Raw genomic sequence first — 16410 nt, 5'->3', positions numbered from 1 at the left:
ATTTTATTACTATGTTTGTTAAATCAATTTATTATCAATTTTGTTCGCGGTTATTTTTGAATTGAATTTTCGTTAATTGCATCTAATATTTATGTACTTCGTACTTTCTTTATACTTGTTGCATGCTTCATTATAATTTATACAGATATAACAGATATTGATCTAATTTCTCGAGTTGAAAAACAAGTTGAATCTCAAGCAGGCAAATCTCCAAAAACGTTTCTTCTAGATATGATACATCATCGCTTGACGTACGAGAGGGATCGCGCGAGAAGCGTAGAAAAATACATTGTAACCACGATTTACATACGCAACTTACTTTGAATACCTTTTGATTGCCATTGAATCGACGAATATCCCTTGACTAGGAAAAAATCTCCCACGAATGCTTACATATGCTTTTTATACGTATTCGATTTTTGATAGAGACGATCAGTATGCTTCTTATAAAATTCAGATTTTCAATATTCAGATATATTTTCTTCGAATAAATAATAGATAGAATAATAATAGATTTGCGAAATGACAGATTAATTAGTGTATATTTATTAAATATATAACAAGTGAGAAATAATGAAAAAATAATGAAGTTTCAAAGATGAAAATTTATTTCTCGAAAGATTAATTTAATTTTCTATATCATTTTATTAAAAAATCCAATTATATATAACGAATAATAAGTAGCATTGAATTAGAATAATGGCATCCAACTTCTCTTTAAGATACACACATTTTCTGTCGCAAAAAGGTCAAATGGTCAAAATGTCAAAAAGAAGAGTCATTTTTTTCCTTTACAGTATCCCTAGTCCTACTGTGTTTAAATCAAGAAGTCCATAACCAGAACTCCTAAAGACATCAACAATCAGTGATCATGTCTGCTCAATGTATTAATGCGCAATTGTGAAATACATGAATGTTTTTTAATAGGACACAAAATAATGGGGAAAGGACATCTTCGTTCCTTACTAATCTAGGACTAGGTAGGATTATAGGTACTACCTCTTTGCATCCTGCTGCGATGAGAAAAAGGAAGTCAGGAAGCAATGGCCTGAAGATTAGTCTCATGATAAATGAAAGGCAAAATATTAGTATAATAATACAGCATCATTTAAAAATAATTAAAAAATCATTATAATGGCGCATATAATTTAAATGTAATCATTGTTATATTTTATCATTTTTGCACATGAGTAAAGGAGAACATAATTAATAATGATTTGTGTAAAATTAATTTTCATAATAATTGAGAATGAAGATAAGCAATAAAAAATATTTATTATCAGTTTCTTAGAATATTACCTGAACCTGAGAGTATTTTTTCTTTTTAAAGATATATATCTGTACGTCTGTGAGCTATTCCTTAAACATCTTATTCGTAAGATCATTATTTAAACTGTCAACGGATGATTAAAGGAAAGAAATTCGATGCAGAAAACAACTAAGGTTTTGCAATACGTCAAATATAGTTAGTTGAAGCGGAAAACTATCGAAGAAATATACAAACCATGTTTCCTATTGTGCAAAACACAAGAAAAACGAAGGTTTTCCGCATTCAATCTTCAAACTAAGCGAGTCAAAATGTCTTGAACATAATGACGAGGAAAAGGACTTTTCTGGCCAAAATCGTCAGTAAAATATCCAGAACATTCACGTAAAAGATACGCATTCAAAATACAATGGTCTAAGAACCTTTTCTCAGCAAGAGTTTTTCCGCGAGTAGTTAAGAAAATAAATTGTCAAGGCAACAAAATTAACCTGCTATTAACCTTCATTAATTAAATGCAAATATATCTTATTTCTTTTTGATGGAATAATGGTTTTCACAAAAAAGATAAGTAGTTATTATAATATGTAGCAAAGAGTAATTATTATAATACATAGCAAAACAATCACATGTGTGACATCAATTTATATTGTTTTCACATTAAACATTTATATAATAATATAATATAAAATTGTTGAAAAATTCTAGATATTTGCTAATTCCACGCTATTAACTCTTAAATAGCTACAAAACATCTATATTTTAAAGTGGCTTATAGTGTGTGTACATTTGCGCTCTTAAATTTGCGTTCTAATCGTGCCGCGAAGTGATCAGCGACCACCGTGGATCACCTCGCCTACTGGAATTAATCAACGACGGAGCATCAAAGAGTGATAAACTACCCACCCTTGCAAGCAGTTTGTTTATCGTCGGCCTGACGGCAAGCCGATCGGTCTGATCATTCGCTCTTTCTCCGTCAGAGATCATACGTTTTGGATACCGATAGTTTCCACGAATCTCTGACGTTTCTAATCCACTAACTGACAAGCACCAGCTTTCCTTTTACGAGAAAAATCGGTCCTTACCTCGATTTCTTTTTTCCCATAACTGATCGCGATCAATTTGTAAAGATCGCTTTGCGACACTATCTTGTTTATATTTCACGTAAATAATATTAAGGATATTAAATTATATATGTATGTATGTGTAGGTGTACATGCTTCTTTCCAAGTACTTGATTATTCTAAAAAACTTTGTTATAGTGAAAATATATTTCAAAATAGATACATGTCAAAATAAGACTGGATTTTAAATTTTGTGTGCTTCGCAGAAAGCAACTTTAAAATTCAAATAATTAAAATAATAAAAATAATTTGAACAAATGATTTTGATTACTAGCATCACACGTAAAAAGTTTGCAACTAAAAAGAGAAATTTAAATTTACAGAGATACAAAAAGTTTGTTTTTTGTATAAATAGACCTTTATAAATTTTCAACTTAGTTCACTCTTTTTTGTACTCTAAGCTCTTTATATTCTTATTTGGATCGAATATTCTCTCCCTGGAAATATCTTGCGTGATAAAAACATTACGCGTAAAGAGCGAATGATAAAAAAGTGCAAGCGAATGTTATTGTACCGAGAGAGAGTCTCACTTTTCTCGCGGCAGCTTTCTCGACACCCCGGCTCCTCGGCGTTGTGTAAACAACGAATGGACGTCTAGTTAGTTTATACTTTGTTTTAGAGATGTTAGCCAAACACGCGCTTCTCGCTTTGAGTCGTCGCCGCCACCAGCCGCGGCTTACGAATGTAAACCTACATCGCAGCCGGGAATATTTTTCGGGCTCTCGTATACGCTGGACATACAAAACGGTAGCAAGCGCGAGCGTGCGTAAGATGATGTTTCAAAGAGGCCTTCTCGAGAATATGAAGAAGTGAGAATCGATGCGAATGTATGTCTCAGTTTTCGGTACTTTTTCAATAAGAGTATAATTTGTCTTATTGTTAGATACGGAAAAGGCAAACACACACACACACACATATGTGCGTAGTATAATGAATGCTATGTTATGAATTTTATAGATTGTTAATTTTATGTAAAGCAAATATGTATGCAGATGCATGTCTTGCCTTGTGCGATTAATTTATGTCTTCTTTCAGGAGATGTACATTATCTTATATAATTCTAAAACTTATATAATTATCAATAATTCTCTAAAAATTCTTTCATATTAAAATATAATTTTATAATATAATTTATTATAATGTAATCGTGCTTTTGTATTATAATAGTATACATACTTGTGAATATTAAAATTGTTTATCTACAATATCAAGAAAACACTGAAAAAGAAATTTGAATTTTTACAAGATAAAAATATATCCTGTCAACTTAGTACAATTTATAAATTTATAACAATTTATAAATAGTACAATTTATAAATTATAAATTATAATTTTACATTATCGTGACACTAATGTTTAATAAACATCGATAAGATGCATCTTATTAAGATTTACAGAATTCTCAGTATTGCGCGAGCGCGCGCAAATTCCGTTAACATGTTCGTGTAAACGGCTGTTTCAGTTTATTTATGTGTCGTTCTTTCAACTTATGGTCGGTAAAACACTCGTCGCCGATCGCTACTTGACTCAAGAAGTTTCACCGTAGCATAGACTCAACGAACGTAACTCTATTTAAATAGGATTAGCATGTCATGGAGGAGAAAACAGTAGCACATTATCTGATTATGATTAGTTCCTTATTACGATATCCTTATAACGAGATGTTAACAAATAAAGATATCACAAAGTTTGCTTTATAAGATACGAAAATATTTTATATTGTATACATATGTATACTAAAGAAAATAAATTTCTTATCAAAAAACATACACACAAATAGTTCTTATTTTTTTATTTTAATATATAATATTTTAGTATATAATATATATAGTATATAATTTAGTATATAATATATTATTATTTGTGTGTATGTGTGTACATATTACATATCAATGCAAATAAAAATTATTAGAAGGAAAGAAAATTTTATATAAATACACACACACATTCTCTCCCTTTACATTTTCATTTATTAAAAAATGTTGATGTATAAATAGTTCTTATTTTATTTTAAATCATTACTATAAGAATTAAATAAGAATTTACTTGTATTTAAATTAGAAATGCTTGATATATTAATCTATTATCATTTGTTACCAACTAACTAACTCTTTAATAAGGGTCGGATAATAAAATCGTAACCGGCCATAATAAAAAAATTATAAAATGACGTGAAAAATCTGCTTCTTTTCTTATCTCTTTAACTTATTTAATTCTGACTCTGTTAAGACTTTTATTTCTCCGTAGCTCAATTCAAGAGTCTTCAATCTAATAAGAAAAGCATCACGCCTACACTATACAATGTGTACAGCAAATGATTTCCTGTTTGGTCCATCACTATCCTCCTTTCGTAGTTCTGACGACTTTATTCCCCCCAGTTTCTTCTCGATGTCATTCGTTCGCCATTGAAGCAGAGGCCAGTTATGCTCCTGAAAGGCTTCTTTTCGGAGGGTCGGCAGGCGACATATAGTGTATATATTCGCACGGCGGTCATTGTGTCGGCTGACTTCATAGAAGGTAAAAATCATACAAAACCAACTCATCGGTGGCTTCTTCTTTATCCAATTATCCGCGTATTCACGCCCCAGAAGTTGTGCTTTTGCACCTTCTCCACCGGCTATTCCGGACAAATCCATCATTCCATACTCCTCCTAGGGTCATGTAATGGATGCCGCATGTGGAGCTCGACGAGCATATGAAATATCTTGGAATGAATTTTACCGATGTTCTAATTTCCAGCTGTTCACCGATTGAACGAAACGGCAGGTGCGAATTGTGCTTTTTCAAAGCTTGAGGCTAACAGTTTGCGGAAACGTCCAACAAGGAAGCATTGAACCAATTATGAAGGTGTTGAAAAATCTTTCGTCCACTGTTTAACCAAAATACATATATAATTTTATTTCTAATTGACAGATATTTCTAAGCAAAATTAATTTACTCCTGTAAATAAGAAAGTGCCGATTAAAAATCTGAAATTTTTTTAGTTGTTATGTAGATATGCTTTTAAAAATTGCGACTGAGTATCAAAGGCTTAATATTAATTAGATGGAATATTCTTCTTACTATGATGCTCGATCGTGATTTTTGTTACGAGATATTGATTTTTTTGTGATATTTGTATATAAAATTTAGCTATAAAATAATGTCTATATATGGTTCGCTTCGTTACTTATACATGATGCATAGGCATCGAAGACAGTGCTTCGTTATGCCGAAGCATATGAAGGAAAGCAGATCTCTTGTGAAATATCATCTACTATGTGTACATGTATCAGATTACGAGACCATCTAGTGAACCTCGTGTTCGTTACAAAAACACACTATCTTGATAGCTTATCGCAATTTTACTTTCAAGTCATTCGCCATCTTCCAAAATGTAACGAAGTTGGTATAAATTTATAATAATATTAATTTATAATAATAAAATAAGATACTAATATTATTGATGTATATTTTTATGTAAAAAAATTTTGTATTTGTACATGTGATTTTTCTTATAGAATATTCTAAAAAGATTTCATGTTTGATTCGATCTTACGGTAAAAACAATCGAAAATTGATTTTTGTAATTTTATATAAAAAAGTTCATAGCATAATATTCCAAGATATTTCTGTAGTATGCAAGCAACAAATAAACTTTACATTAAAACATAAAACATTAAAAACATAAATTTTTACCAATTTCAATAAATTATTAATTTATTTAATTCAATATTTCTTCGTTTTATCAAGCGCGTATTAATCTGAAGAAAATCTCCAATGTCAAGGAATAAAGTTGATCCATCCTGGAATTAATGATGCGCTATAAATATTGACACCAACCGCGAGTATGGCGATGTACATGGATATAAAGCACGCAAAAAAAATTTTGTGTCACACTATCTTTTTATCGATGTAACCGAATGCCAATTATCGATGTCTCCAAGCAGCGAAAGGCGAAACCTTATAGCGAGTTTTCTATAGCTACTATAGGATTTATATTGCGCGTATATAAGCAGGGGCGAATCGATGCGGCAACATTTTTATATCACCCACGCATCTGTAAGCTTCTTGATTTCAATATTTTCATTATATGCGGATTGTATTATACTCTTTCTCGTCATAGATTCGAATTAATAAAAATTAAAGCTATATAAATCTTTTCACAATACTTTTCGTTAGATCATGTTACCTGACGATGATAAGTATCTTGTTAAAAATTAACAGAGCATGGTTAACAAGACTCGTTAAAATATCAACACCTGCGCCATATACGCTCTCCTGCGTACCGACAATGGAGTTGTTGATCCGGGGAGTGTCAAGAATTACATGATCATACAATAACACAAATATTATAATTTATTTATATTCTCTTTTATGTGTACATAGATAGAAATAAGTAATACTTATTCTTTCAAATTTTCATTTTATTTGTAATAAATTTTACTAACAATAGTTTTATACATATATATAATTATATTTTAAAGAGATCATGAAACAATATTTTCTATTTGATAGTGACGATATGAAAATTAAAATTAATTATTTATATTAATATTTTAATTAATATTAAACACTTTTTAAAAAGAAAAAAAGAGAAAGAGAGAAATTAATCTACCAGGAAATAAATTAATTTACTTTGCATGAAATTATAAATCTTATTTATTTTATAGAAAAAAATATTCATGTTTAATTTCCTATCTTAAATATTTGGATAACTGTGGAGAGATTCATGAGAATGACATCACGATCGAATACGCAGAAGTTGCCGGACGTTGAGTGAATTGAATCAGTTAGTCTGATGACATTCTATGATACATCTTTTGTGCGTGCAAATATTACCTTTCTTTCATCAAGGCGGCTGCATTAATACCAATCGTTTCATAATTTTAACGAGTTGTCTCGTTTTGAGTGCTTTGTCTGTTAATCATCTTTATCAAGGCTAAGTGTCTAGTGTGGCCCACAGACCGGATTCACTAGTAATATGGCGATACTCTTTTAATCTGAATAGATTCACAGGTTCAAGTTAAAAAAAGAAAGTAAATTTTTCTTTTCTATATAATTCCAGTTTATTCTGCCCTATGGATTTTATTTTCTATGATTTAGGGAGAATTCTAGATTTACACTCCGTTTGCAAAAAGGAGTTTATTAAAAAGTTTACATAAGAATTATAATAAAAATATAAAAAAAGAATAAGTAATAATAAAAAAAGCAAAAATTAAATTATAAATATAAAAGAAAGTATCAAAATGAATCCATATGTGTGTGTAGTGAAAAAATTGATATTTATGTATTACTTCAGAAAAGATTCATTATTAATATTAAATCTATTTAAATATTGCTTAAAGCAAGATTTAAAAAATTGCAAATCTTAATATCAAAAATTCAGTACAAACAAATGTACACCTATAATATATATTCTGAGATCGGTTCTTAAGTCCGCGTTGAAAAGATAAACATATTATAATTTTGACAAAAGTCTATGCCGCTTCGTGTTTGACGACTCATTGTCAGACAACAGGCCACCCACATGCTACTTAATTCCTTGTGCACACTGTTTAGTTTTTTTTATACGATATTGAAAACTATCATCGGTTCGAAAGTAATCCCGATTAGAAAAAAAGTCTAATCCGGCAATTTAGGAATTTGTGGGCGTATTGTTGTACTGAGAATTTTCAAAAATCTCCGCATTGGTAGATGTATTATCAGTATAATATTGCAAACAATTTTGACACTAAAAATTTTGATAGTCGTTGACCATTTCGACTAAACAATTATTTAACTTCAAAATATCTTTAAATATCTTCTAAAAGAGATTTTATTCCTATCACATTTTTTTATAATTCTTATACCGTAGACAATTTATTTTCATTTTTCTTTTTCTTTTTTTCCTTCTCTTTCTCTTTCTTTGTTTTCATATATGACACATACACAAGCACACGCATATGTAATCTGGAAAATTTTTTAAAATATATCATTTAATACATCAGGAATTATAATATAATGGTGATAAATAAATATTTTAGTAACAAGAATTAAGTTTTATTTTTCAGATACAATTTAGGTTTATAAAAAAGCATTTCTCGAAACTATATTACACATCTAGGACTGTACAAATATTGAAATTTGGGCAGATCTATGTAGATTGACATGTCGGTCCAATTGAACCTTCCTAGATTTGGCAAATCGTATTAAAGATTCCCGCGCGATAAATCCCGATAGCTCTTGGTTTGAGGGTTCAAAGTTTTGAGTCGACCGTTTTGACTTTTCCGTCGGTATAGGAAAACTTTCTCTCCCTATTTTCCTTACTGAGAGTTTAATGCGACCACCATGGAGATCATCTCCGTCGGCAATTTCCTTAGTCGGAAGATTAGTTATTTGATGTGGATCTCGGAGAATGGGTGCCTCCGTTGATGGAAGGAAAGAAAGGTCGGAAGGGTTAAGAAATATTCGAAAACATGTGCAGAATCCAGTTGAATTGTGACAGTTCGTTTCGACACTTCAAAAATGATTTTTTCAGCAAATCCGTTTAACTGCGGAAACTGTGAGAATATTTTGCGAGATAATTGAACCATGAAATTGGAAATTTGATGATTCATAGATTAATTTTGATGACATTGAATTTTAAATTTGATGTACCATGAAAGGATTATCAGCATTTTTATAGTAAATATTTCAAATACAAATGAATAAAATGACTATTACAATCAATGTTATAAATTAAGCTAGAAACATTTTTCGATAATTTATAACAAATGAAAAAAAATTGCAAAAAAATTATTAATAAGATTTGCAATATATTTGTAATAAATGCTTTTTATTTTTAATAATTTTAAAATAATGATTAATTTAAATAATTATTAGAAAATTACTCCAAATTATTATATTTAATCTTATCTATTTAATAAAGATTCAAAGCTGCATTTTATTATACAAATTATATTAGAAAAAAATAATTGCTTCTTGGATAGGAGAATCGTATTAACATGATCTACATCACTATAAAAATAAAAACATATTTTTAACTGTCATAATATTTATAAATTTCAAAAGAAATGTTGATAAAAAATTAAATATTTTGTTAACTCTTTTTTATTTTCAAATGTTCAATCAACAGATACAAAAAATGACAAAGATTAGAATCAGAGAATAGGATCAAAGAATCAATGTATATCATTTTCTCATCGACTTGTCAGTTAAAAAGCTACTCTATAGAGTTTTTTATTTGCAGCAACAGCAACTCATTTTACGCGAACGTCTTTGCTTAAACAAGATTGTCAATAGTATGGATGAAACAAGATTGTCTATAGAGTGGACTGCCGCACAAAAGAATCTATGGCCGAGGACGTTTACCACGATATCTGCGATCATTGTTGAACAAATAGGTTTATTTATTGGTTCATTTTTAATACCTACGAGTCACTTTTACAATTTCCTTTCGTAAAAAAATGTGACAAGGGAACAAAATAATAGGTAGGCTGCTATGTCGCATCATAGTGGAAAAGCGATTTTTCTATGCGAAATGGGAGACAAATAGAGTGATAGATGGCCCGATCTCCTGCAGTTTCAAAAGGAGTGTGTCGAATATCATGATCATGACGTAATAAGTGCCTTAAATTTTTGTAATTTTTGTAATTCGTCACGTCTACGCCAGCTATCTCGGCTTCATTGGTGGTCGCGTTAAGGGAAGCGTACTAGATACAGATATTAAAATAAATAATTTAAATTTAAAAATATTCTTGAGAGACTATTTTAATTTTAATTCTAAAGTCTATTTCAGATGGGGTTTATAATTCACGATAGAGTTCAAAGTAGATTTTATTCATAATTTTATGTTTTTTATAATACATATATTAGTAATAAGTAAAACTGACAATTATTGATAGGAAGGAATTATTTTTCTATAAAAAACAATTGTACAGATAAAAGAAAGAAATAATAAAGATATTAACAATATAAATTTCAATGCAGATCACTAATCGGATTACTAAAGGAATTGAAGAACAAGTACTAGAAAAATTGAAATGTGCAAGAAGAATAAATGTAAATCGATAACAAAGTCATGCTTTATGTTATTGTTTCAAATCCCATATGTTCATACAATAATAGAGCAATTAAGATTTAGATATTCTATAATTGAATATATCTGCATAAATTGCAGAATCTTTCTTGATTTATTAGATATTTTGTGTTGAAAAATATATTACCTTCAAATTGATCACTAAAGCAAGTATTATATTAATTTATTCAAAACGTAAATTAAATTTTCTATATTTCTAGCTGTGTTATATTTTAATAACCGTTGTAATTATTAGAATGTGTTTTATCATTACATCTTTAGCATAAGATCTTAATAATAATGTCTTTTTGAAATGATTCGCATATAACTTTAGTTATTTAAATTAACTCAAATTCGCGAGATATTCGTAACTCTTGCTAAATCACGATCAACAGTGTGAAAATACCACGAAGAAGGGCACACAAGGGGATACCTAAATCTACGCGTCACCAGGGGGTGATGACATTTTCACGATGGGAGGCCGAACAACGCGTATAAAGATGTCATCCGCGGTTCAAAGAATATCTTTTGCTTTTTGCCGATATCCACTCTCGGCAAATCTACGGCAGTCTTCTTTTCGGTTTTCTTTTATTCATGTTTATCACGTGCTCTTTTTGCCCTATTCATTCGCATGCGCCTCTGTTCGTTTCGCATCATTCGCGCTGAGACCATATCGATTAGTATAATTTTAAATTCATAGACTGCATCAAGCTCATACATGTAAAAGTGATTAGAAGAAGAAACCCTTCATATATCATTTATTATCATAATATTTCACAAATATATGTATTTTTTGCCATTTTATGTTAATTTTATGTTAATTAAGGAAAATTCTTTCATGTAATTTTGTGTTTATAAAAGAGCAAGTATCTCGTAAAACAACAGACTTAGATTGTTGCTCGAGAGTTAAATGTGTGGGATATTTGTGATAAATATTTATATAAATAATTATACTCACATATTATTATTTTTATTATTTTACATAATATTATTTTTAATATATAAGGACAAATTTTCTTTTCTCCTTTATGTGAAATTTGTGATATTTCGTGGTATTTAAAAAAATTCATTGTTGCATTACTCCAATTTGACACTAATCTAGAAAATCATACAGAAATTGGATCTTATTATGATATCAATAGAAATATTAGAGAGGAGTATTCCTCGAAACTTATAAATTGCTTAAAATGTATGCACTTAATTATATCTCTAGCCGACATGCATATCACCACACACATTTCTTAGATATGTTACATAATGTCAGTAAACGATTAGTATATACATTTTTCAATAAAATTATTTTTAATACTATTATTCATTGTATTTAATAAAAAATAATGTTTTATGTACCAGAAATGTTTGCAGAGGAATTACTATCCTTTAATAAAAGGTACAAACTAAAGAGAGAAAGAGAGGGAAAACATTTTATGAATAGCTTTTAAAAGATTAAATAACAAACAATTTTATGTATCGAAAAAATCAGAGAGGTAGATAAAAAAAGTATATTTTTTGTTTGTAAAACCGATTGCGTTAAAAAATTGCTGACAAAATTGTGGCAATAATAGAAACAACATTGAAAACAGTTTCTTCTTCGAACAATTGCCATAATGAAATCCTATAATTATATTTACAGATGGACATAAAGAAACCAAGAAATCACACATTTTTTCTGCTTATTTTCGAATTAACAAGATATATTAAAATATAATAAGCGTAAAATAATATTTTGCGGGCGACTTATCCAACATTCATTCGTAAACTGTCATTTTGAGAATTTCTGTCTTCATTTTTGTAAAAGCAATTCATAATTCGTTATTGTTTGCCTTTAAGAAATCTTTTTACAAGAAATTGTATAATTTTGTTTGAATTATAAAATTTTAGACGATGCCTATTAATAATTATCTTATATTTATATTAATTATACTTGCGCTGTAGATATAATCGTGCACAGTTATTCTGATAATATGATATATTTGCAATGCGATTTTATTTTATCTCATTCCTTTTGCGATGATTATACACATTTATAAGATAACAATTAACAAAGACAGAGCTAGAGAGAGAAAATACAGAGTACAAAATAAAATACTTATAATAACTATTTAATAACTTACAGATTTTGCAAATTCGTAAGAATAATGTTCATTTGTTTAAGTTCTACGGCAATTTTTTTACCGCATCTCAGTCGACAAATGTGCATCGAGTCGATGCACCAGGTGTGCGAACGACGTTCTACAACAAGTAGATCCCCATATTCGGCCGCGCTATGAAAATTGAACGTTTCGCCCGCCGTAAAGAAAGATAAAAACACATACACACACACGTGCGCGCGCGCACGCGCACACACTTTCGCGCCGTATTCATTTCTCCTCCCGTGCCGATCCTGTCGTGGTGCGACATACGCGACGTGCAAGAACGTGCCAATCCCGTAGGAGGGCGTAAAGACTTGAATGTAGCGCGTTGATATTGTTTGCACACGCAGGGATACACGTTTAGTTGCGGCTGCGCTCCCCACTACACGTTGCGCGGTCGCTTGCGCCTTGCTGCCACCTTCGAAATCCCTGCCTTCATCGTGGCTCCGCACCGCTTGCATTGTTTGCTGTCAAACATTGGACGCAAACACCGTGGTGGGGTCGAGGGACACGGTGCGTTCGTTGCTGGTGCGCTACCACCACGATTGGTCAGCGAACCCCTCGAGGCATGTGATGTCGTTGCTGGTAGGCGTATCCGAACGCCGGGTATAAATAGTACGCGTGGCGGGGAGACGGCCAGATAGGAGACGGACGCGCTGCTGAGAGTGCATGTTTCAGTTTACAACGGTAGAAAACGTGGAGGAGCGTGAAACGAACGAACCTTGCGAAAAATACGTACAGTGTGCTGTGCAATTGAACGAGGTGACGAAATGTTCGTAACATTATGGGATATAGAACATGAGTGAACGTTTAAGTCATTCGTGTACGTAAAGACACGGTGATCCTATGCAAGGCTCGGACATTCGCGATATCCAGCAACGAGGCTGGAAGTGCGCGCGGGATACGACGTATGTCGTGTAATTGCCCGTGAAAGTCGAATTCGAAGTATGGTGAATATGGAGAGTTCAGGCGAGCAGCATACCGTGACAGCTTCGCCGCCGCCACGGGCTGCCCTGAAGAGCAACTTCAGTATCCGTAGCATCTTACCTGAAGCTTGCGGCGGGACACCCGCACCGTCGGTCAGCCATTCGGATTCTTCCGATGCCGGTCACGTTGACGATAGCGACAGCGATCTCGATGTTACCGGTAATGGCATGGAAACGCCGCCCTTGGATTGCTCTACGAATGCAACGTCCGTCAGTCCGACGAGCCAAAAAGACTCCAAGGAGCAGCCGGAGGACAAGAAGAAGGCGGAGAAACCACCGTACAGTTATAACGCGTTAATCATGATGGCCATTCGGCAAAGCCCCGATAAACGGCTTACCTTGAACGGCATCTACGAATACATAATGCGTCACTTTCCCTATTACGAGAATAACAAGCAGGGCTGGCAGAATTCCATTCGACATAATTTGTCGCTCAACAAATGTTTCGTCAAAGTGCCTCGTCATTACGATGATCCAGGCAAGGGTAACTATTGGATGCTGGATCCGAGTTCCGAGGATGTGTTTATCGGGGGTACCACAGGGAAACTTCGACGCAGGACTACGGCAGCCTCTAGGTCTCGGCTAGCAGCCTTCAAGAGGAGCGTAGTACTCGGCGGACTTTACCCACATTATCCGCCACCGGGATGGCCAGCATCGCTCTATACCTTACCGTGTCTCCATCGCGCCGTTTCATATCCCGTGACCACTTCTTATACCACTCCGGCCGGATATCCGGCCAGTCTGTTGCCTGGAGCGGCAACCACATCGGCTACAGGCTTGCCTTGTAAACCGCAGCCTCTTCCAGCGACGGCGGCACCTCCGGCGGCTCACGGAGCGTTCTCTGTGGAAAGGCTACTGCAGGCACCTACGAGTTATCCTCCTGGTATCGCGACGTCCGGAATCCCGCCACCAGGGCATCCTTATCAGGACTTTTATACCACTTTAAGATCTATCGCGGCGCATCAGCAACATCAAGCAGCGGTGTTCAATCAACAACCTAGGTATCATCTCAGTCAAGCGCCAGTTTTAAGTCAGCCTGCCTCTAGCACGGCTTCGCCCGGAAGTAGTCCGGAGCCGATGGATCCGCATTCGCCACCGGTTACTATCTGTAACTCTGTCCAGCCGCCGAGACCGCTTCCTCACAATCCGCCGCAGCTTCTTCTAAAGCCCATCACGGTCCTCACAGGCCGACAAAGCTGAATCGCAATTCAAGATTTCTTTAGAAACGACCAATGCCCTAGAAAGTGCAGCACGGTTTCGCTTTGCATGTAAAATTATCGTTACGTTCGTTGAGTCAAATTTCCATAATATTTGTATGTATAGCCAAAGAAAAACTTCCTAAAAATTTAGCTGGACTAAATTTGTCTCTTCGAGACTTCTTTAATTTATTTTTATATTATTGACAATGCGATTTTAGCAGCCGAGATGGAGCATGTCACTTATCGAGAGAAATTGACCGATATTAGGTAGCCTAAGCACATGCAATAAGATCAAATCTTTATTGACGATTCCAATAATTCTGATAAGAATATAATAATCTGTATATTCAATATACATATATAATTAATTGCGGTCAATTCGTACTTTACTCGTTCCTACATTTGTATATCATCTCTTATATTCTATGCACTGCATCACTTTTCTTGTAAATATAGCGTTAAATATGTACACGCATCACACAACGTTCATTTACAAATGATATTGATGGCGAAATTTTATCAAAATACCTGACATTTCTTTGTCTCATTATAAATCTCACAGTGATCGCTTTCATATTCATATAGGACAATAGTATAAAGAAAAAATGATGTAAATGGTTACGTAGATAGAATTTTAACTTATGATCTCTCATTGACGGACTGTATCTATGTACAGTAACGCGCGATTAATCGATAATTGTATATAGTCAAATTTATAGATAGTCATTCGTGGCTTCTTATTACAAGGTGTATATGTACATAAATAGAAAATTGTTGCTAAAGATATTATGAATATTATATATGTATATAGAGAACTGGCCGGCGGTAAAGATAAATGCGTGCGAGAGATATTATGTATGATACCATCAAAATAAATGTCGAAGACTTTTTTAAAAATTCTATGTCGCAGTTAATATCTACCTCAGTATCTCAATGAAAAAAAAATATATTGCTAATATATATTGTAATTTATAAAATTTTTTAAAGTATCTGTTTTTAAAAAAAACTTTTATCGAGTAAATGTATCAATATATTGTACGATATACTCGTATGTATATTCTAGTAATTATTATACACATGATTTTTATTATTTTCATTGTATTTTGAGATTGAACCTATTTAAATATATATCATACCGATCAATATTTCCTATAAATATTTCGTATAACAATTTCTATATTGACTGTTTCTTATTAATATTTACTGCATCCGATATTAATGCCCGATATTTTTTTCGTAAAAGAACATCAAATAAGATCAGATTAAATAAAAGAGATTTCTCCCTTTGGAATTAAGGAGAGACCTTAAGTGTTAAAATCTCTCATAAAATTAATAGGCAGAACCCGCCGACTGTCAAAACAGAATATACAAAAAGGTCCGGCTGAAGATGAAGGAACAATAGCGCAACGTTTAGAATTATAAATTAAACGAGATTGCCGCTGTATAAAATTGTTTAGTACGGCAATATAATACAACTATTAACCATATTTCAGGTTCCCTTGTGGTATACTTCTTGGCTTCTGACTTTGCCACTATTTTATGTTCTTAGCAAAGGATAAAGGGACAGAATCCTCAAACGTAAATTCCACATCTCTAAAACATTTTTTGAAGATGATAATAAAAAGAGGAAGGAAACAAAAAATCGCGTTTTTCAGATTTTATACAAA

At 32.5% G+C, this 16410-nt stretch overlaps 1 protein-coding gene across 1 annotated transcript; it reads left to right on the top strand.

Annotated features, from left to right (window-relative positions):
* The first annotated feature begins 13111 nt into the window (after nucleotides 1-13111).
* Nucleotides 13112-15655, top strand: LOC145972016 (uncharacterized). The gene has a single exon (XM_083100180.1). The coding sequence runs from the start codon at nucleotides 13506-13508 to the stop codon at nucleotides 14742-14744; it is 1239 nt and encodes a 412-aa protein (XP_082956306.1). The 5' UTR covers nucleotides 13112-13505; the 3' UTR covers nucleotides 14745-15655.
* Nucleotides 15656-16410: the final 755 nt, after the last annotated feature.

This window comes from Camponotus vicinus, unplaced genomic scaffold (assembly GCF_025532165.1).
Source record: "Camponotus vicinus isolate PSW18456_S1 unplaced genomic scaffold, iyCamVici1.0 SCAF_5, whole genome shotgun sequence".
Lineage (NCBI taxonomy): Eukaryota > Metazoa > Arthropoda > Insecta > Hymenoptera > Formicidae > Camponotus > Camponotus vicinus.
This window is presented reverse-complemented; position numbering and strand designations above follow the sequence as displayed.

What these genes read in the sequence shown, in the direction of transcription:
- LOC145972016 (XM_083100180.1), top strand. Translation starts at nt 13,506, where the DNA reads ATGGTGAATATGGAGAGTTCAGGCGAGCAGCATACCGTGACAGCTTCG.